At 40.9% G+C, this 23,878-nt stretch overlaps 1 protein-coding gene across 12 annotated transcripts in view; it reads left to right on the forward strand.

Annotated features, from left to right (window-relative positions):
- ARHGEF9 (Cdc42 guanine nucleotide exchange factor 9) overlaps window positions 1–23,878 on the forward strand; it is a 162,109-nt gene that overhangs the window by 4,663 nt on the left and 133,568 nt on the right. For 3 of the 12 annotated variants that reach the window (XM_041002434.1, XM_041002474.1, XM_041002496.1), the window contains exon 1: window positions 23,010–23,853. The exons of 2 other annotated variants lie outside the window; for them this stretch is intronic. In XM_041002434.1, the coding sequence (XP_040858368.1) occupies window positions 23,845–23,853 (9 nt within the window). In that variant the 5' untranslated portion in view covers window positions 23,010–23,844. Of the gene's footprint in view, window positions 1–22,924; window positions 22,972–23,009; window positions 23,854–23,878 lie in introns of those variants that run through there. 7 more of the 12 variants (XM_041002457.1, XM_041002480.1, XM_041002442.1 and 4 more) reach the window with 4 other exon arrangements.

A 23,878-nucleotide genomic window follows, 5' to 3' on the forward strand; every position in this document is an offset into this window, starting at 1 on the left:
TGTATTTCCACCTTTCCAATAAAAAAATAATAAAAATAAATCTTTTAAAAAAAACTCAATAGTAACCGCAAGTATTTTCAACTTTGATCAACTGAAGGTTTTCTCAGATAGGGATTTTGTATCACTGATATTCTTTAAAATGGCTGGCGTATAATGATAATAAAAAATCCATTGACTTCAAGTACAATTTTAAAAATATACATTTATGTCATACATTTGAGGGGGAAGGAGAGAGAAAAGGACAAAAACTTCCACCCAAGTACGTACTAAAACTGGGTCTGTGGCTGGATCTTGGAGCTAGGAACCTAATCTGGGTCTCCCACATGGGTGCCAGGGACTCAACAATGAAGCTGAAACCAGAAGTGGAAGTGGACTTAGGGTACTCCAGTAGGGGGTACATGCATCCAAGTGGTGTCTTAACTGCTAGCTCAAATACCTGCTGCAACTTTCATTGTTTAAATGAAAGCTATATAGATAGTGCATTATTGTTTTCATTCAGTTTTGTTTTCCCCCATTGCCCCATCCTTTTTTATTCCAGTGCTTTTTAGGAAAATACAGAACTGGGGGCCAAATTCTTTCACAGGGAAGATGGAGCGGCCAACTGATAAATTTTGTGGTTTATTTGCTTGAGCTATAAATAATAGAGATTTGTCTACACTGGTAAAAACACAATTTTTTATTGTTTCTGATAAGATGTTAGGAGATACAGATGTCTTCACTGGTAATGGCAACTCTGAAAAACCTTTAGGGACTTCTCTGTTCTGTTATCCTTTGTATTTGACTTGTAATCTTCATGGTCCAAGGTGGATACTGAAGCTCCAGAGAGTCTAATAACGTTCTCATTATGGAGGAGCCAAGAAGAAGAGAAAGGACTGGCTCTTTATTTTTAAGAAGATTCTCAGAAGTCTTATGTAATATACCTATTTATATCTCATTGGAAAACTGAGTCACATGATTCCTCTCAGCTGCATAGGAGATAGAGTCATTTAAACTGGCTGGCAATGTGCACACTTAAATTATTGGGATAGTTTTTTTTTTTAATTTATTCATTCAAGACACTTCACAAATGCCCACAACAGTAGCAGCTGAGTCAGGCCCAAAACCAGAGACCCAAATGCAATCCATATTTCTCATGTAGCTGGCAGGGACCCCCAAGTACTTGAGCCACCCCAACGATACCTGCCCCCTATTATTATTATGCAGTGCCCGTGTTGCTTCCATAGAGCCTCAATTAGAGGGTGCAAGTTATATGACCATGGGTGCAAGTTATATGACCTTAGACCTGAAGTGAGGAAACTGTAGTGTAATGGCCAAATCCAGTCCTCAGTTAAGAAAAGATTTTACACTTTAATGATTAGGGAAAAAAAACAGAAAAATAATAACATTTGATGATATAAACATATAAAGTATAAAAAATACAGAAACATAAAATTCAAATAAACATACAAAATTCAAATTTCAAGATCTATTAAAATTTTTTTTGTATTTTTATCACATTCATGTCCATTCACTTGTTTACTGTCTACGGATGACTTTGGGTTGTATGGCCCACAAAACTGAAAATATTTGTTCTTAGCCTCTTACAGAAAAAAAGAATTGCACACCCCTGCACCTTAAAGCCCTTATGATTACTATAGCAGTGACTTGAGGATGTGGGCTTGAGGGGCAAACAGAAGGCTGCTGAATCTCTAATTTTTTATTTATGAAGAGCACCCGAGTTTTTACTTTATTGAGCTGATGTTTAAGATTTTGCTGATTCCTCATTCCTTCTGCCTCCCCTCTCTCCAAAATGTTTGAATACCATGCAAATTACAGACTGAAAACTGAAGCTCAGAGTATGAAAGTGCTTGACCCCAAACTGCATAACTATTCAGTAGCTGGAAAAAGAATCCAGATTGAAATTCCCTATCGCATAATCCTTCTTCTATGAGTTAGCTTGGTGTGTTCAAGGGAAGAAAAGCTTATTTGTTACGTGCCAGTTATGCTAAAGATTATTTCAATCAATTTTCACATCGGTTCCTGGAAATTTTTTTTTTGTTTTTACTGATTTGAAAGGTGGAGAAGAAACATACAGAGAGAGACAGAGAGAGAGAGAGATCTACTGATCACTCCCCAAATACCTACAACAACTTGGAATAGTCCAGCCTGAAGCCAGGAGATGACTATTCAATTCAGGTCTCCCATGTAGGTGACAGGGATTCAAGCAATTGAGCTGCCTCCTAGGGTATACATTAACAGAAAGGTAAAACTAAAAGCAAAAGCAGGAATTGAATCCAGGCAACTGGGATTAAAATGTCCAAATTGCGTTTTAACTGCAATGTTAAATGCCTGCTGCCATAAAGGGTTTTGATGTCTAAGTCTGTTTATTTGGAAGCTTATAAGTCCATGCAGTAACTGAGCATCTACGGAGCATCTACTGCTGAGGATCAAATATTCTTTTAACCATTGGAGATGTAGCATACAACAAAACCAAAACATGCCCTTGCCTTCTAGTCTAGATTGTAAATCTTACATCTAGCTTTTTAAGCTTAAGCATCTCACTCAGAATTAGATCAGGGCATCATCAAATTTCATGCTGACTGCAAAAGCCTTATAACTTTCTATAATGCACTTATCCAACTCTGATCATCTACTCTTCACTCCTCTATCTAATCTGTAGCCACCCACTGGTTCACTCATCCATGTACAAACTTACTCATCTCCCCATCCACCCACCCATCCATTAGATGTATTTATTCTTCACTTACAAACTTCTGGATGTTGACAATACAGCAAGTATCCTACATTTCATGCTTCCACTTGTTAGTAACATCGTGTAATGGTTAAGAGCATTCACCATGGACCAAAGATTCTCTAAAATCGAATACTTGCTCTGGGCACTTAACTGTGTGGTCTTGGGTGTCTCACTTGACTGCTCGATGTCTTCGTCTTTAAAGCTGGGAAGATAGTAAGTAGTGCATACATATTTTACATTGCAGTGTACGGATTGTATGAGTTGAATACATGTAAAGCATCTTAATCAGTTCACGGCCCAGGGAAGTTACGCAATTTTGCTGCTATTATTTTTACATTTCCTTCAGAGTCATGGCCTAACTCAGTTTCCTCAGAAACACAGCTTCTCGTTCATAGGAACACTGAGTAATCATGTTACAATCCTCAGGGTCCTTTCAAGATAATCTGAGAAATTTATGTCAGTACTTAGTAACAATTCAATATGTTCTCTCTGTCTTTTAATATATGCATGACAAAATTGATGTAATTATACTGAATAGGTTAAAGCATGCACAGGGTACAAAATTCAAAGCATAAGAAACATAATGTGGTAAACAGTAAATGTCTTGCCTTTCCCTGATTCTGTCATCCAGCCATTTACCACAGAGACAGCCACTGTCATCAGTCTGTTACATGTTCATGTAGGGAAGTTCTGTCTTTACAAGCACATGTGTGTGTGTGTGTGTGTGTGTGCACATGAGCACATGAACACACATTTTCTTTATGTAGATAGTACCATATCCTTACAGTTCTATATAAATTAACAGTGTCTTGGAGATTATTTTCTGTTAGTGAATGCAGAGATACTTCCTTTTGTATGACTACATAAGATTTTATTGTGTCTCCTATTGAGGGCTGATTAAGTTTTCAGTCTACCATGCTTCAATGGGTTTTAACATATCTTTTTTAAAAAAATTTATTTATTTTTACTGCAAAGTAATGATATATAGAGAGGAGGAGAGACAGAGAGGAAGATCTTCCATCCAATGATTCACGCTCCAAGTGGCCACAACGGCCGGAGCTGTGCCGATCTGAAACCAGGAACCAGAAGCTTCTTCCAGGTCTTCTACGCAGATACAGGATTCCCAAGGTTTTGGGCCATCCTTGACTGCTTTCCCAGACCACAAGAGGGGAGCTGAATGGAAGGTGGAGCTGCCAGGATTAGAACTGGCACCTATCCTGGGGTGCATTCAAGGTGAGGACTTTAGCTGCTAGGCCACCACGCTGGGTCCTGACATCATTTTTTAAATGGATGTTTTCTAGGCAGCCATGATTTTTTAAGGTACTATACATAGTAGGCTGAGATATGGGTAGGTCAAAGAAAGATGTGAATTTGCCTTGAAGCAGCTCATAATTAAGTAGGGGAGAAATAATCTAGACTAAATCATGTAGGAGGTAGCAAAAAGATGATGTGAGAGCACAGGGTAGCAAGAGCATGATGGGGCAGGGTTTGCAAAGATCAAACAGGATTTCCAAGAACAGGCAGCATTTAAATTGTACTTTGCAGGTAGCAGATTTCGCTTTTGGTGTTAAGTACAGACGGCAGGTGTGGCATGAGTTGTTCAAAGCAGGAAGCAGGAAGTAAAGATTTAAGAAAAAAACTCAATTGTATGATAAGGAAGCATGTGGGTGCTCTGGTGTGATTGGAGCCGATAATTCTGGAAAGATGGGTAGGCACCAGATAAAAATGGGCTTGTTGTGACACAAGAAGATAAGCTTCCATTTGGGACACCTGCATCCCATTTCAGAGCTCTGGTTTCAGTCCTGATGCCTCCACGTTCCATGCAGCTCCCTGTTAAAGCACCTGTTAAAGCAAAAGATGGCCCAAGCGTTTTCCATCCAATAGAAAACCTGATTTGGAGTCTCTGACTGCTCACTTAGGACTGGCCTAGCTTTGGCTGTTTCAGGCATTGGGCGGGGGGGGGGGGGGGGGGGAAACAGTGAATGAAATATTTCTCTCTCTGTCTCTCTCTCACACACACAGAGTGAATTTCACAAGATGAACATAAACAGTTTTTCCTACTGTGTTTTAAGTGCCAGGCTCAGAAGCTCTGCCTGGTAAGACAGAAAATGGCAATGTGAAACATAATGGCGTAAGATTCATATAGTGACAGACATGAGGGGATGGGAGGAGAGGAAGGATTGCACTTGACAGGTAGAACAAGTTACACAGATTTCACCTCACAGTAGTGGGCCTCAAGTACTCTGATTCATATCAATGTCTGTTGTGTACACTCCTTTTACCTTTTATCAGAGAGAGGGATTTTCCACTCGCAGGTTCACTTCCCAAACTGACTAGAGGCAGAGCTGTTTTTGTAGGAAAGGCAGATTTACAGAGAGGAGACAGAGGAGAAAGGGCTTCCATATGCTGGTTTGTTCTCAACATGACCAAACAACCTGAGGTAAGGTAATCAGGAGCCAGGCGTTTCCTCCCGGTCTCCCATGTGGGCACAGTATCCTATGGCCTTGGGCCGTCCTCTGCTGCTTTGCCAGGATATAAGCAAGGAGCTGGATAGGAAGTAGAGCAGCCAGAACACAAAGCAGTTTCCATTTGGGATGCCAGCACTTGCAGGTAGAGGAATATCCTCTTGAGTCACTGTGTTGGGCTTAAGCTGCTGTTTTAAAATATTTATTTGTTTATTTGAAAATAATTACAAAAAGGGAGGGAGGGAGGGAGAGCGAGAATGAGAAATTTTCAATCCATTGGTTCACTGTTCATATGGTCACTTTGGAGCTGGACCAAGCTGAAGCCAGGAGATCTGAATTCCCTCTGAGTCTCCCACATGGGTGACAGGGGCCCAAGCACTTGGGCCATCTTCCACTTCCTTCCCAGCACATTAGTGGGCAGCTGAATTGGAAGTAAAGCAGCTGGGACTTGAATCAGTACCCATATGTGATGCCAGTGTCACAACTACCAGATTAATCTTCTGCACCACAATACTGGACCCAGAAGGGCTTCTTCTTAGGATGCCATGGCTTTAACAAATTTACAAGCCATGCTGCTTTTCTTTTGTGCATACATGTATGCACATGTGTGTATGTGTGTGTGTTTTGCAACCTGACCAGTTCTGCAAATGATTAAGTTATTAAGTAATGGAAACAAGTTTTTGTTTTGCTTTGTTTTGTTTTTAGCTATCTGTAAGACTGCCTGTTGCCCTGAGGACATGTCTTGTGAAAGGGATTATCTGCCATTACTGGCAGTTACATTTAAGCTGAATCAACAGTGTACAGATTTTGGAAATAATCCTGACACATTTGGAATACAATAAAATATAGACAGGTTTGTAGTGACTTGAGGGAAGGTAGCGTAGATAAGATACATAAAGGCCTTCAAGATGAATCAGCTTGGTACACTTGAAGGATACAAAGAAGGCCAGTGTAAGATGGAGCATAAGCAGACAGGGACCTCAATGCCATGAATGGAGCACCAAAACTTAGGTTTAGCACCAAAACTTACACAGGATTCAAAGGCGTGTTGTTCAGTGGTCAGTAGCCCAGGCATTCAAAACAAGTTGTGTTCAAATTCTGACTGTCATGTCTTAACTATGTGATTGGGCATGTTATCTAATCTTTTCTGTTACCTCGGTTATGCTCTTGAAGAACTGGGAATGGTATTAATTCTGTTAACTATACTGTTGGTACTATCCATAGTCTTATGATGAGAATTAGGTGAGTTAAGTGGTGTTCTTGGCAGAACTAGGCACATAGAAAGTGCCATTTGTTCTAGGTATTATAGAAAATATTTGAAGCAGTAAAGTATAATAGGGGTTACTTTGTGACCTGAGGAGATAAGTTTTGTAGGCTATATGAAGAATGGATTGAAAAGTACAAAAACGAAGATTAGGACTCATTGCAGGGTCAGGTGCTCAGCCTATCAGTTAATATTGTCCCATATTGCAACATCTGGTTTCAATACTTGGTTCTGGCTCTTGTGGACTAGCTACGTTGCAGTTGCTCTAGTTCAGACTTTGAGAGGTCATCGTGATGGTTCAAGTGATGGGGTTTCTGTCCCTGACAGAGTAGACCTGGATTCAGTTCCTGGCTCCTAGATTCAACCTGGACCCAAGCCATTAAAGGCATCTAGGAAATTAAGAGACAGGATGCGAACCATCTCTCTCTCTCCCTATCCCTCTCTCTGTATATTTTCCTCTCAAATATATTTTTTGAAAGGAATTCAGTCAGTGGAGTTGCATAAAAGAGGACAAATATAAATTTTGGAGATGCAATCAATGGGACTTGCTGTTAGACTGACTGAGAAGGGTATAGGACAGGCAGGAAATAAGGTTAACCCCTATGTGTTTCTGCCACTGGCCAGCTGTGTGACTTTGGACAAGGGACTTTAAATATATCACTGCAACTATCTGTGTATCTAGATACATAGTGATATTTAATCACTATGTGTCACTCACTATCCTCCCTTCTTATTGGGAGGAGGTCAATCTTGATTCTCCTGAGATCTTTCACCCATGTTATAGAGGGTAAACTGCAAGAAGGTTCTTGATTTTCATTTCTTCAGCTACATGTTAGTCATTTAGTAGCATGTTATTGAACGTCATGGTGTTCTTAATTTCTTTTTTCTTCATGTTGTTGATTTTGTTTCATGGTTTTTCATTTAAGAGGATGTATAGTAGCTGTGTAATGGAGACTTTCATATCTAGCAACATGTTATTTAACTTCATGGCATTGTAAATTTTGATTTTTCTTTCTATTGTTGATTTTGTATTGTGACTTTTCGTTTAATGGGATCTACAGTAGTTGTAAAATGGAGACTAACATATCCAGATGTGAGGATACAATGTAGTATGCATTTCTACTTCCAGACTAAATGGACTTACAATGAAACTGTTTACTATATTTTGGCAATAGGATGCTGGACTCTCTGCCATTGTCCATGTCCACAATGATGGACATATGACTGTGTATGAAGAACTATACTTTAGTAATGATATAGAGGAACTCGGTGGGGGGATTAAATTGGGGCTGGGATAAGGCAAATACCAGGAGCCTATGAAACTGTATCATAAAATGATAATAATATTAATAAAATGTAAAATGTGAAAAGAGAAAAAAATTAAATTTTATGTATATTTTATGAAACCCTTCGTAGAAACACCCAGATTAATGTTTAACCAAATATCTGGCCAAAAATTTGGGGCAGGTGTTGTGCTTAGAAGTTAAGATGCCTCTTAGGATGCCTGTATCTGGTATTGGAGTGCCTGGGTTTGAGTCCTGGCACTGCTCCCAATTCTAGCTTCCTTCTAGTGTATACCCTAATGCTCAAGTTTGGGCTTCTTACTTACATGGGATATGTGGTCTAAATTTTTGGCCCCAGATTTTGCCTTGACCTATTCATGGATGTTGTGAACACTTGGGGAATAAATCCGTGAATGGGACGACTCTCTTGCTCTCTTCCTTTCCAATAAATAACCACCACACATTATCTGTGAAACTGAAACAATGGTAAGACCTGATCAGTGATACTATTGTTGTGAAGATGAAATAGTATCATAATGTAATACATTTGCCTCAATGTCTCTCACATAGCAAGGGTTCAATTAGTTGGACCCTTTTTATAACCATTTTTATAGTAATACTCTTTCACATTGGTTTATTATTTTACATTAAAAAAAGAGCTATAGGGAGAGGGGGAGACAGATAGATCTTCCATCACTGTCCCCCACCCCCACTCCACTGCCACCAAACAGCCACAGTGGCTAGGGCTGAGCCAGGCAGAAGCAAGAAGCTACATCTTCCTCTCCCACATAGGTACAGAGGGCCAATCCTTTGGGCCATATTCTGCTACTTTTCCCAGGCTACTAGCAGGGAGCTGAATTAGAAGTGGAATGGCCATCACAGGCAGTTGCTTTATCTTTTAGATCATGATGCAGGGGCTGTGTATTTGCATTTTCAAACAGGTATGAAATTCATGAACTCATGCAATCCTCAAAATTGTACCCTTCTTACTTAAAAATTTAAAAATATATCTATTTGAGAAAGAGAGACAGATGCAGATGAAGAGACAGAGAGCTCTTATTCACTATTTTTTTGCTCCTCTTTGAGTTGAAGAAACTGCCAGATATAGTATGAAAGACTGAGTGACCCTCAGGTCACCTTTTGAGAAGATTCACATTACGTTTGCTCCTTCCACTCTGAACAGTGTGCATTCCAAAGAGGATGAAAACTCTGGGAAGCCTTTTGAGTATTTGAATATGTAAAATCAATGAGGCCTGGCAGAATACTTTTTGCATACATTGCAGGCAATCTAAATGTCTCTGGAATGGGTGAGTGAAATGGTAGTGATCCAGGTACCACATTTAGCCACCAAGTGCCTTGGAGCTGACCCCAAATAAGGCAAAAGTTTTTATAACAAATGTTTCCTTTGACCTGAGTAAAAGATTGGTAAAAGAATGGGCTGAAATAAGAAGCTTCAGAAGTTCTTCTTGAGAAGATGAATTCTCCCGGACACCAGTTTCCCCATAGATAAAATAAGGACTTTATCGCTTCCTCTACCATTCCCCCTTGTGTGTATGCATGTGATTTTTTTTGGTCATCCACTATATATCAGGCAATGTTCTAGGCACTGAATGATGACCAAAGCAGACAAAAAAATCACTCCATAATGTAAAAAGATATATGCTAGCTAAATTATTAAATAAAACATATGTTATGTTAATTCTAATTGCTGAGGAGAAAAAAGTACAGCAGGGAGCAGCAATAAGAAATATGTGTGGGTGGGTAAACTTTTAAATTCCTGTTTCCTGCTGTACTTCCTTAACAAGGTTGCCTTGAGGTTGATACTCAATAAATGGCTTCAGTATTTAGGAAGCTGTGAAGTTCTATTTAAATGTGAACTACAGTTAGTTATTCCTGGGGGATTAATTTTGCCTAAGTCCTTATTTACTGTTCCCTTCTCCATCATCTGTATGGTGTAATTTCAAGAGTTCAGGCTTAAGAAAGGGGAAATTTCAAATTCTAGGCCTGACCCTGATACGGCAGTTTCTTAAAATCCCAAATGTATCAAGCTGTATAGATTCTAAAGTACGTTTCCCAGAATTTAGATCTTAGGGCTCCTAATCTTTTCTACTCCTGTATGAAACTTTGGGAGCTGTGGCAAGTCACAATTGCTTTTTAGATAAGAAGCTTTGCCCTCCTATAAAATGGAGATGATGAATCTCTTCCCAATGAGCCTCCTTGGGCTGTTGCGAGGTGCAAGCAAGGTATCTGGTATGAACTTTATAGGTTTGATGCTTTTGCTTAAACCTTTTTTTTTTTTTCTTGTAAGCTGGGTGTATGTATGGAGGGGGAGGTGCGCGTTAAATGCTGCTGCCACTTCCTTTCCTTGCTGACAAGCAGCTGAGGGGAGCGGAGGCAGTACTGATCTTCAGTATCTCCTAGAAACAGGAACAGTTACATGGAAATGGCCTCTCACGATGGAGTGACAGCTACTGGTGTGCAGGCCCCCTTTGGCCACTCTGCTTTTTGCGAAGTGGGAACTGGGACTCATTTCCTGACACTTTAACAGATCACATAAGTGGCTCATGGTCTTTTAAGATCTCCACTTTGCATGTCATTTAAATGCTGGCTATGGGAGTGGGTAGCCTTAAATAGGTGAATTTTCATTTAGTACTGTTTTTCTGTTATGACAACTTTTTTTCACATCCTAACTGAATTTGTCTTTCAATAGAGCCCTTCCAAATCTGTTTTCTCATCATCTCTTTGGTTGATATTATCTGTGTGTTCTATTTATGCCGAGGAAACTAAAGCTCAGAGAATACTTGATTTGGCTAATATTAGGGACAGAGATTGGATTGAAATCTTTCAAGTAATAGTATTTGTTAGAAACCACTTAATTTCACTAAGTGCTGCAGATTGTTTTAAGTGCTTTACATATATTCTGTCAATACTCTCTCATGAACAAGCATATGGAGCTCCCTGCTTTGCCAATGAGGAGACTAGGTGGCTGAGAGTCTGGGGCTTGTTGAAAATGAGGGGCGGATTGAATATGAAGGCATTCTACCATTTCTCCATTTTAAAGATGAGAAAAGTGAGGCTCAGAACAATAAATAACCTGGGGCTACACAACTAGCAACATACAGGGCTAACACTGAACGTTAGTAGGCTGTCTTTAACACCAACGTTCTTAGCCTTCAAGCTATACTATCTCAAAATCTGCTAGGGCTCTCCCTAGATTGGCTAGAGACCAGACAACGGGAAAGAGAGAGGAAGGGAGGAAAGAAGCGATGGAAGAAAGGAAAGAAGGAGGGATTGAGGGAGGAAGAGAAACTGACTCTGAATTAAGTCTACATAGCCGATTTGACATGTTTAATTTAATTTTGAATAGATGATAAAAGAAAAAGAGTCCAGGAAGCAAATGTTTACTCTTCATTCTTCAGAGGTCACCAGCTCAAGAGCTTATTATAATATTTCCAGGGGTTTTTGAAAATTGAGAGGCAGAGAGGCAGGCAGGAGAGAAATATACAGCAAACCTTCCATTGGTTCACTCCCCAAATGCCACTGCTGTCCAGGGTTGGGCCAGGCCAAAGCTTATTCTCAGGAATTCAATCCAGGTCTGCATATGGATGGCAGGGATACAATAACTAAAGCCATTGTCTGCTGCCTCCCAGGATCTATGTTAATGGGAAGCTGGTGTCAGGAGCTGGAGCCAGTTGTGGAACCTAGGCACTTTGATATGGAACATGGGCAGCTCAACCTGTGTCTCATGTCTCAGCCCAAACTTCTACCTGCTAGAGGTGTTTTGGTTTTTTTAATGTAAGTGTGAGCTTTGCTGAACATCCGAGAAAGAAAGTACTAGCCAAATACAAACAGGCCTTTATTAAGCAAAGAGAAATCCATTCCTGGGCCTTTCCCTGTACAGCGGAGGAATAAGCAGGAGCGGATGAGGACAGTAAGTGGGAAAGACAAGCTGGATGGCAGAGACAAAGGTTTTATACCCCCGGGCCCGGCGCGGTGGCGCAAGTGGTTAAAGGTCCTCGCCTTGCACGCCCGGGATCCCATATGGGCGCCGGTTCTAATCCTGGCAGCCCCGCTTCCCTTCCAGCTCCCTGCCTGTGGCCTGGGAAAGCAGTCGAGGACGGCCCAAAGCTTTGGGACCCTGCACCCGCGTGGGAGACCCGGAAGAGGCTCCTGGCTTCGGATTGGCATAGTATTGGCCGTTGCGCTCACTTGGGGAGTGAATCATCGGACGGAAGATCTTCCTCTCTGTCTCTCCTCTCTGTATATCCGCCTTTCCAATGAAAAAAATAATAAAAATAAATCTTTAAAAAAAAAAAAAAGGTTTTATACCCCCAATGACATGGGTACTGGCATCAGCCTTTCTTGGGCCCTGATATGGCAAGGAATGTTGGCCTTTGTCCATCATTGTCCATATGTGGCCTTGGCTGGCTTTGGGGCATACCAGATTGCTGGCTAAAGTCACTGTGGTGTCCACCCACTTCCTGTAACCGTGGTAACCATCAGTAAGCATATTAAATATATGTATTATTTCTCCTTTTTTTCCCCACACAAAATTTGTACATCTTATCTACTAATCTCTCTCTTGTAGTTCTCACCTAATATTTATTTGAAATCACTCCTTATCAGTCTGTGGAGAGCTTCAACACTCTTAGCAGGGCCTTAAAAATTTTCAGCAAGCTTTCCTCCATCGTTGTGCCCAGCACACTTATTTCTCTTTTTTACCAACCTTGAGGTGGGGCTAACCCTCATAATTTTCACTGAGGATCATATTGGTCATTGTCTTTGGACTTTTACAGAAATACTGTTCCCTGAAGTCAGTTCCTCAGTCTCCCTCTGATGCAGAGTATAGCCTTTTGCAAATTTCCTAGCTTAACTAACCCACTTTGTCTTTATTTCCTGTCATCTGCCTTCCTACTAGCCAACTTATCTGCTTATCTATATAATTCTTGTTAAGTATATCTCTAACCAAACAAAACTCCATACTTAATTTGATGATGAGTGGTTTGCAAGAAGCCTGGGCATAGGAGCCAAAGAGGCTCTAGTCATGAGACCCACCCAAGAGTGGAACTATATAAATTATGCTCCAAAACTAAACACTGAATCCTGAGATGGAAAGAAGTCACTGCCCATCAAGCCTTAACGTTACACAAGATTGGCTTTGTCTACCTCAGAATAATCCTGACTGAGCCTGACATCCCCTTTAGGGACATTTAGAACCTTGCTCTTTTTCAACCATTCCTCTCTCTGCCCAGAGCAGATACAGATGTACTGACCCACTAGCTTACTTGAAATAGAATTGAGGTAAGCCCCAAATAAATGTGAAATAGTCTTGAGATAGATTTATGCCAAGAACAGGAGGAAACTGCTATTTCTAGGTCTTTATTTGGATATTTATCCAGCGGCTGGCCATTTGGGGGCAATATGGGCAGTATTTCTGGAGAAAAAAGCTTCTGGGTGGGGGGGTTACAGTGGTGTCTGGGTCAAAAGGGAATAGAAAATCAAAGAGTTTCTGGAATTCTGAACCGATAATGCAGACCTTTTAATCTCTTGGCTGAGTTCTTACTAACCAAGGCTCTTGGGGTGGGGAGGGGCAAAGATTGGAATTTACAGATTGCACCAAATAATACTTGCCATCACAAACTTCCTCAGCATCCCAGGTTGTGAGTCAGCAGGGCTTATGCCTTGGTATTCACTCGCTCATTGATTTAGTTAGTCATTAAAAACATGTTTATCGAGTTCTAAGCTCTGTTTAGGATCTAATAATACAGTAACAAACAAGTCCAACTCTGCCTGCATGGGGCATGCCTCTTTATAAAGACTGCTAATAAACTGCCACACAAACAATTCTATGCATGATTGCGAAGAATGAAGAGGCTATGAGGGTAAAATGAAGCAAGATGGAACAGAGTGATGCAGTGGCACAATATTATAAAAAGGAGGTCAAGAAGGAAGTTTCTGAGCAGGTAGGAGACTAAAGATTTTACAGTGAGAAGAAAAGTCTTCAAGCAGAGACAAATTCTTAATCCTTTGATTTCTTCCTTAAGATTTCATTTCTACTACACAATTGTATGCAACTGAATTTGTTAAGAGTCACTATCACCCATTGCTTAGTGTGCCACTTAAGGCCAGTTCCATTCCTGCCACACCTTGGGCAAGACAGTGGAAGATTCAAAGCTGTATTCTAGTTTTCAACCAAGTCAAAAATCTCTGAGCTTTAGAGGACTTGAAAACTTTCTCTCAGGTTATACAGCTTCCAAGAATCAGAAGCTGACAATTCATCCACTGTTCTTTTCACTTTGCTCCTGAAGGTATGTGGGACCACAGCAGCACATGTGAGACCAATGCTCAAAATAAAAGAAACAATAGTTTCACAGCATTCCCTATCCACTTTCATCTGTATATGTGTTCTGAGTAATGTATACAAACTAAAGAACAACCAGCTTCGGGAGGGAACTGAAAACCATGACACAAGTGGAAGAGCTTGAAAAAAAATGATCACAAAGAGAGAGGGATTGGGATTCAAATTTATTATAGACGTCTTCAAACACTTAAAAAGACTATTGTGAGGAGAGACTTAGATTTTGCTTTTATGTCCCCTCACCTTTTTTGACATGAGCCAGAATGCTGTACTGTACCAAATGGGCAGAAGCCATAAGAGAATGGATTTCAGCTCAAAAGAAATAATGGTGATATGAGACTCAAAATGTTCCCTGTTACTGAAAATATGCCAACAAATTGTTGGATAAAACGTTATCAGGTATAGTGGAGGAAAGGAGTGGGTTTTGGAATCAAATATCACTTCAAACCCTGCTGCTGCTGTTCTATTTTATTTGTATGACTATGGACAAACAATTCTTACTGTCTACACAGTAGTATCAAATCATCATTCCTGAATTTCTGGTGAAAATTAAATAGCTTATTTAAAGGACTAGCATTGTGTGTGTCATAAGTACAATTATTTCCTCTTTATCTCTCCTTCCCTTCATCACATGTGCTATAGAGAGGATTTCTACTTAGGGAGGTTGGGAAATAATGACCACTTTCTCCCTTCTGAACAACAACAACAAAAAATCTATGATTCATTCTGTAATTGTCAATAGTTTTATTCATTATCTTACTGCGCTGGGACGCTTGAAGCATGCATTGAAATTATGTGCATTATTGTCTTCTCTTCTGGATTATAAGCTTCTTGAGAGCTTCTCTGTGTTTCTCAACTGTCAAAGTAAGTGCTTATCAAGTAGCACTGATTTTGTAGGGGTGGTGATATCTATGATTAAAAATTGAACTAAATAGAATTTTTTTTTTGTCCTTGGGGAGCTCTCAAGCAGAATTGATACGCTTAATTATGCAAGAGTCTCTGGTCATACCTGTAGCCAAGACAATAAATAGATAGGATTCAGTGTCTGCCTGTGGTAAGCCTAAGTGAATATGGAGTAGCTGGGATGGTAGTTGAATGATAAATAAATGAGTAGCAGTTGGAGGAAGACAAGACACAAAGATAGAATTTTTCTTGAGAATGCTTCCTGGCAGAGGTGAGTCTTTGGGGGCTTTCCAAATATGGGAAGCAAGAGGTAATTAGGAACTGCCTTGTCTCTAACAGAATGAAAAAAAAATTAAGTCTTGGCATCTTGTATCTGAGGTTTTGGCCACCATGACCCACATTAGGACTTTAACAGTTTATTTTGCCTGTGATCCAAAAGAGGTCAGATGCTACTGAAAGATGAGACATAAGTCAACTAGTGACATCAGTATAGTTCCTTGTTTATGATCATAGGTTCTAGAATCACACATTCCTGGTTTATATCTAGACTCCAGCACTTACCAGCCATGTGATCTTGGGCAAGTTATTTGATTTCACTTTGTTTTGTTTTTATTATCTATAAAATAAGGACAACAGTATCTGCCTATGGATTCTATATGTAGATACTACCTTATTGTGAGGATTAAAAAGAGCTAATATGACAACATGTCAAAAAGCTTGTGGAAAAATGCATTTCGTACTCAGTGTAAAGTGCCACTGAAGACACTCAAATGTCATGTTGGAGTGCCTGAATTTGAGTCACAGATTTCCTTCTGATTCCAGCTTCCTGCTAACATACAGCCTAAGAGGCAATGGCTAATGATTCAAGTACTAGAATTCAAGCCATTCATGGGAGACCCGAATTGAGTTCTAGATTATTAGGTTTGTCTGGCCCATCCCAGGCAGCTGTGGACATTTGGAGAGTGAATCAATGATTGAAACATTTCTCAGTCTCTCAGTGTTTCAGATAAATGCATAACAATTTTGAGAAGGCTAATTGGGAAAGCTGGAATAATAAGATACATGTTTTGGGGTAAAATTTTCAAATCCATGCAATTTTTTTTTCATAATATACACTTCCCACAGAATTATTTTGAAGTACCCTCCACATATGTGAAAGGCTTAGAACAGCGTTCGGCACAAAGCTATTACCACCATTTGTTGAATGAGAGTCAAGTGCTGAAAAACGATTTGAATTTGAAAACATCCTGTCATGGAGTGGTTACCTCCTCACTAATGTTTGTAGTGTATCTAGTGGTATCTGGCTCAAAGAGATGGAGAAACGTTCCAACAACTAAGACTGGGACAAAGATGAGGGGATCTTCATCCTTGAAGATAGAGTTGGCCTTGGGATTTGACCAACTAATGGGAATGTTGTAGAAAAGATTGAAGGAACTGGGGTAGTTCTAGAGATTCTCTGATTCCTTGATACTTGTTAGTAGAAATGTTGCTTCTTGGGCCGAGGTATTGCTGCTCCTAATTTTATTTTTTTAATTGTAAGTAGAATTGAGTTTCACCTAACTCAACACGCTAATCTGGGCTGGGATGAAATGCCATAATCCAAAGCCTGAAACAAGTTAAAAAATACTTTTGAGATTCAAGATACAGGGTTTTGCTGCCCACACTGCTATGTGATCTAGACAGGCTGCTTCCTTTTTCTGGTATTGGTAACCTGGAATATGAGCTTTTAGATGTTCTCTATGGTCTCATCAGGTCTTGCTTCTTGTGGTTGGAAGATTTATTTCTTTAGGTGGGAACAAGAGGATGAAGGCAACATTCATGCACTCTATAGGTATTTGTAAAGCCCCTGCTAAATGTCAGGCATTCTACTGGGCAGGATAGTGAAAATAGTTAACATGACAGGCATGGTCTTTGTCCTCATAGCTCGTAGTCCAGTGGAGGATAAAAACAAGAAAAAATAGTTAGAATGCAGTTTACTAAGTGTTTCAGGGGAGCTAAAGTGGTTTTAATGAGAAAGGAAAAATATCCAAAGTATTTTGATAGAGAGTGCACCAGAAATTGCATTCTGGAGCCAGTGGCACTTGAGCTGAGCTTTGTAATGGAAGCTGCAGGGAGTGAACAACAGGTTACATGGGCCCTGAGGTAAGAGAGCCTGGTGAGTTATCAGAACCACTGTGCTTTAGGTTCTGCATAGCTGTAGCAGAGCCATTGAAAGTGCATTGCCTCAGATGAAGTTTCTTTGGAGATCCCTCCTACTGAACTGCTGATCTCAGAACCTCAACCATGAAGAGGCCATGTCAGCCAGTGGATTCTGAATAGGTTTCATCGTGATTGGAAAGGCGAGATTGGCAGCAATTCAGAACTGTTGAACTATCAAAACTGCTTGAGCAGGACCCTCAGAGCATGCCTCACATCGAGGACCTGGGATGGGTGGGAGGTTGGGTGGGGCATTTCCCTTTGTTTCTCCCCTGACCCCAGATACAGGGGGAAAATGATATTAGTGTGGAAACCATGGTATTACCCACTTTCCTGTAGCCCTTGACCCTTTGTACCCTAATCAACTAAGTAAAATTATTTTAAAAAATAAATTAATTAAAAAAAAAGAAAGGGCATCGCAAGAGCTGAGGTTAGAGACACCTAAGGACATCATACTGGCAAGCCATTGTGTGTCATATTGCAGAATTTTTCTTAATGGTAGTGAGGAACAATTAAAAGTCTTTGGGCAGAGGAGTTGTATCAGTTAAATTTCAGCTGCAGAAAATCGAACACCCTAGCTTTTTTCGGCGCATAAAGTTTAATATAGAAAATCTAATGCTAATAAAATATGTGGGAAAGGTGGAGGTTGAAGTTATAGACTGCACCTTCAGGAATGACACCAAAAACACTGCCGGAGTACTTGCTATGCGGCATCAGGATCTCTTGAGAGCATGGCACCTTATCTGTGATCTAGGAAAGAGGAAGCTGCTATCAACTTAATTGTTAGGTAAAGTTTTACCAGACTTGCCAGATCCACAGTGGCAAAACGAACAAACAACCACATAAAACCCCAAAAACGGAAGTCCTATTCTCTGGCTCAGAAAATGCCAACACCCTCACACATTGTGCTCCCCAACAGAAGCCACACAGATGTGGCTTCTGCTTTTCCATCTCCTTCTAAATATTGTACATGTGTATGATTGGCAAAACTATATCACACCAGACCCGGTGCAATAGCCTAGTGGCTAAAGTCCTAGCCTAGCACGTGCTGGGATCCCATATAAGCACCAGTTAGTGACCCGGAGGCCCTACTTCCCATCCAGCTCCCTGGGAAAGCAGTAGAGGTTGGCCCAATGCCTTGGGACCCTGAACCTGTGTGGGAGACCTGGTAAAAGCTCCTGGCTCCTGGCTTCAGATTGGCTTAACTCCAGGCGTTGCGGCCATTTGGGGAGTAAATCAGTAGATGGAAGATCTTCCACTCTTTCTCTTCTCTCTGAGGTATATCTGACTTTCCAAAAAAAGATCTTTTTTTGGAAAGTCAGATATACAGAGAGGAGGAGAGACAGAGAGGAAGATCTTCCGTCCGAAGGTTCACTCTCCAAGTGACCACAATAGTTGGAGCTGAACCAATCCGAAGCTAGGAGCCAGGAGCTCTTCTTCCGGGTCTCCCACATGGGTGCAGGGTCCCAAGTGTTTGGGCTGTCCTCAACTGCTTTCCCAGGCCGCAAGCAGGGAGGTGGATAGGAAGCAGGGCCGCTGGGATTAGAACCGGCACCCATATGGGATCCCGGGCGTGCAAGGCGAGGACCTTAACCACTGCGCTATTGAGCCACACCCTAAACCAATCTTTAAAAAATACTATATCACACCTAGAATTTTAGCTACAAAGGAATCTGTGACATGCCAGTCAGTTGTAGTTTGTGATTTTTAACCTTTCAGCAATAAAAGAAATCATCTAAGAGGGTCACTTGGACTCATAGCAAACAGTTCATAATGTTTAGTGCAGGACTGATAGGAGCAGCGTTGCTTCTAAGAGATGATTTGGGCAAGAGAAAAGCAGCTGAATTGGAGAAACAGTGTGATGACAGGTCAGACGTGAAGTTACTGGCAACAGGGAAATAATTGACGGGACAAATGAAAGATACATTAAGAAGAGAAATCAGTAGGATGTCAAGATTGGCTGGCTATCCAGTGAGGTTGCAGAGATATAGGACTTACAGATATCTTATCGGTTTTTCGGTTTTTTAGTATGTGATCATCATTCTAAAAAGACAAGGAACTCAGAGAAAGAAGGAGGTTGTCTTTCATTTTGAATTTTATTGACTTTGAGGTGCTTGTGAAATATTCTGGAGGAAATATCCAGGAAGAAGTTGGAGCTGGATTTTTAGAATTTCAGGGGAGCTGCCTGGGAGTCAACAATAGAGGTGCAAATGCTCTGCTCCAGTACCAGCAAGTACTTGTGCCTGATTGGTCTCTTACTGGTATCCAGTAACTGCTGAATGGAAGTATACTTCCATTCAGTAAGACCAGAGAAGTCATGTGGAGAGTCCCCAGGCAAAGGATGATTTCAGAGAGAAGGAATTCAGCAATGGAATCAACCGTGAGGTAAGTCAGGAAAGATAAGGATGGAAATTTGGTCATGAGATCTAGATAAAGTTAGTCCTATGCTTTCTAAGTATAAAAGGTTTCTAGGGGATGGTGAGGACAAAGCCAGGCAGTTGTGGTTCGAGATTTTGAAATAGCACCGTAAAGCAGAAACAGAAGATTGAACTTTTGAAGACAAGAACAATATTGCAGATGCTTACATTATGGTATTGTCCTCATCACCAGTATCTGTCTTAGCGTTACCTATGAAAGTGGCTTTCAAACCGTTTTGATCATTATCTGCTGTAGTGAGTACGTTTTTATATCATTCTCACTACATTAAACCAAAGTTTCATGAAACAATATCTACCCTAACTATATGGACATTTCATGTGAATTAAATCATACAAAAAGCCTTTTGTGTGAGCTTTCATTTTATAAATAAATTTATTTATTATTTATTATGATTAAATAAATTCATTAGCTGATGGACAAATGAATTACTTCCATCTTTTGGTTATTGTGAATAATAATGTTGTGAACACTGATGTGCAAGCTTTTATGTAGACATGTTTTCCTGTTATATATATATTACTTTGAATTGGAATTGTTGGATCGGATGATAACTCATATTTAACTTTTTGAGGAACTTTCAGACTGTTTTCCAAAATAGTTTTACTATCTTACATTGCCAATAGTTGTATCAAAGACGGTGCCAGTTTCCACACAGCCTCCAACACATGTACTTTAAAAAATATATGATAGCCATTCAAGTGGGTGTAAAGTGGTTATCTTCTTACAAACAGTTCTGTCATGAATATTCTCCACTTGCATTTTCTATGTTTGATTTGAATTTCCCTGATGGCTAACCACATTAAGCATCTTTTTGTGTGCTTATTGACTATTTCTTTGGAGAAATGTTCAGGTCCTTTGATAATTTTTTAATTGAGTTATTTTTTCATTTTATGATTTTCAAGAGCTCTAGACACAAGTCCCTTATCAAATATATGATTTACAAATTCTCTTTTGCCCTTTGATGTACCAATGTAAATTTTTAACGAAGTACAATTTAGCTATTTTATTCTTTAGTTGCTTGTACGCTCTGAAAACTGATTTGAGAAGGCGACAAAGATCAAGCCAGGGACAGCACTCATATGATTTATTCCCCAAATGCCCATATCTCTGGGTTTAAGCCAGGCTAAAGGTAGGAGCCAGAAACTTGGTCTAGGTTTCCAGATGGCTGATAGGATCTGAATTCCATGAGCCATCACCACCGACTCCCATGGTCTGCATTAGTGAAAACTGGGGTCAGGAACTAGAGATGGATTTGAAGCTTTGGTATGTGGTAGGAAATACGGGTATCTTAAGCAGTGTCTTGACTGATAGACTAAATGCCCATATTTGTTGCTTGTATTTTCATATCTAATAAAGTAAATCCAAGGTCACAAAGATTACCTCTATCCTCCCCCATCTTTAAAAACGTCACAATATCATTATCACTTCTAAACAATAATAATCCTTAATATCAGTAATAAAAATATGTTCAAGTCTCCGATTGTCTTATAAGTATCACAGCTGTGTGGTTTTATTACCTGTATCCAAGTTCTGAGTCAGTTAAACTATTTTCTTCCTATTAATTCATAATAAACGGATTGTTTCTGTAGTTTAACCATCTGAATCCTACAATTTGTATTCTGTACTGTATTTTAACCTGTTCATTTGTATACTTTGTGTTCTATAAATTGGTCACTGGATTTAGAATCTTGATTTCATTTTGAGTTTGTTGTTTGTTACAGGAATAATCATTCATAAGACATGCTATGAGCTAAAACTTATGAAGTGAGGACTTTTTTTTTTCTTTTGAAGATTTGTTTTACTGTTATTTGAAAGGCAGAGATACAAAGAGGAAGATATGAAAAAAAAAAAAAGGAGAGATCCTCCTGCTGGTTCACACACCCAAATGGCTGCAATGGCTAGAGCTGTGCTGGTTTAAAGCTAGATGGTAGGAGTTTCCTCCAGATTCTAAGTGGCATCCACATAGGATTCTGGCACTGCAGACAATGGCCTCACCAGCTGTGCTACAGTGCAGGTCCCAAGTGGGAACCTCACAAGGGTTTATTGTATCTTGTAGGGTCAGGGACCATTTTGTTTATGACCAACATCTATTAAGAGTTTTCAGTAATCTAATTAGGATGGATGACTTGTTCTAGCCTTAGATTTTTAGAAAATGGAAATTCTTATTCAAGTCTGTGGTATGTTAGCAGTTCAGAACTTAATTCATTCTTTCTGTGCCTAATTCAGTTTCCTGCTTCTGTCCACATTATCTGTTAACTCTTATATGGTCCTAGAATGTAAGATCAAGCAAGGTCCTGAGCAGTGTTTTAGCCAAAGAAGTCCCTTGGTCCTTGTGAGCCTAGAGGACTACTGAAATGCTATGTATTTTCCTGTGTGTTCTGAGGTTTCACTGAATTCTCAGTATACGTCTAAGTCTTCAAGTAACAGAAGCTCAAAAAGGCGAAAGAGGTTGGCCAAAATCCACACAGTAACCTTTAGGTAGGGCTGGAAGTAAATCTGAAACCTTCTGGTCTCTACTTCTGTCTCCCAGCTCCCTTGGTTCCAGACTCACAGAGCACGGCAGATTACAAGCAGATTGCAACTTGTTAGAGGTTTCCCCAGGATGAATATTTAACCCTTAGCTCTCTTTGTTTCCTAGTACCCTGCATGCTCAAAGAGTACAAGGTGTAGCCCGAGGAAACCATATTTAGGAAACGAATTTGTCCAGGCGAGGGAAGCAATATCAGACAAGAGCAAACAGAACTGTATTTTGGATATTTTGTGATGTTCAAGTGGTTCTGTTCACAGCACCGAAATAATTTTTGCAGCTTAATGTGAGTTGGCAAAGAACAAATACCTTTGCTTCCCCCTTGCCCCCGGCTCCAGAGTGGCTCCCAAGGTACCTTTTCCTCTCTCTTCTATCCCTGTTTTTTTCATTTCCTTTTTCTTCTCATTCTCCTCTTTTTTCATTATAGCCCCTATCTCTTCTTCCTCTTAACTACCTTTTCTTTCTCTTTCCTAGGTCTCCAACCCGTACCTCCCCCGCCCCCTTTCTCCTCTAACCCGTTCCTTTTGATGCCTCCGTTTTTCTGGCCTGTTCTCTCCTCCCTCTCTCTCTGTATCTCGCTTAAGCCACCCCCTAACAAGCTTCTCACCCCTATGCCGGCACTGATGGTGGGTGACTCCCTCACATCCGGATGGAGCGAGTCAGCTCCTGGAGCCTTGGTCCCTCCGATTGGCTGCCACAGCTAGCAAGCTGCGAGACAAAGCGCCGCTGCGGCACCTACTATTGGCTGAGTGACTTGTCAATGGCTTTGTCCGCGTCTCACGCAGGCGCCCGGAGTCTCTCTGTCAATAAAAAGGCAGCCTACGGGGTGAGGAGGGGGTTGGGAAAGGAGAGAGGGCTGCGAGGCAGGGATTGAACGAGTGGCTGGCATCCTGGAGCCCCGCGAAGACCGCGAGCAAGCGAGCAAGCGAGCGAGCGAGCGTAGGAAAGCAAGCGAAATAGACAAAGTAGGGGGGACTGAGACAAACCGGTAGCCAGGCAGGCGGACGGACGCACGCCCGGACAGACAGACTGAGCAGGTGCCGGAGAACCTCTCACAGGTTCCTCCCGCCTTTCCCTTTGAAAGCCAGGATTTTGCCTTTTCCGAGAGAGAATGCTGGACTCTGCCGACTTCAGCGCAAGCTAAGATTTCTCAGCTAGGGAAGAAAGATCAGCCCGATCCTGAGAGGGGGTGAAGCAAGCTCCCCTGTCCCCATCCCCCTCCCCTCCCCCTGGCCAAACTCCGGCGCCAAACCCAGCCCTTCCCTAACCACCCGACTTCCTCGTCTCTTTTCTAGCATGGTGGCTGTATGGACAGTCTGACAGAACAGAGACTGACATCTCCCAATCTGCCGGCCCCCCACCTGGAACACTACAGTGTTCTGCATTGCACCATGACCCTGGATGTGCAAACTGTAGTCGTTTTTGCCGTGATTGTAGTCCTCCTGCTTGTCAATGTCATACTCATGTTTTTCCTGGGAACGCGCTGAATGGAGTCCAGCCACCTGAGCTGTCGCGAACTCTCGCTGTGATTTCATCCCGAGAGCCACCGAGAACAAACAAAAAAAAAATACCAAGAGACAGACAGAGATAGGGAAAGAGAGGGAGAAAAGGAGCAAGCTTTCTTACTCTGGGGGGAAAGCGTTTTGAGCTTCAACATGGCCTCGCTGTGATATGTATGACGTTGGTATATTATTTCTCCCTAAAATCTT

Source organism: Ochotona curzoniae, unplaced genomic scaffold (genome assembly GCF_017591425.1).
Source record: "Ochotona curzoniae isolate NIBS_2020 unplaced genomic scaffold, NIBS_Ocur_1.0 contig_1274, whole genome shotgun sequence".
In the NCBI taxonomy this organism is placed as follows: domain Eukaryota; kingdom Metazoa; phylum Chordata; class Mammalia; order Lagomorpha; family Ochotonidae; genus Ochotona; species Ochotona curzoniae.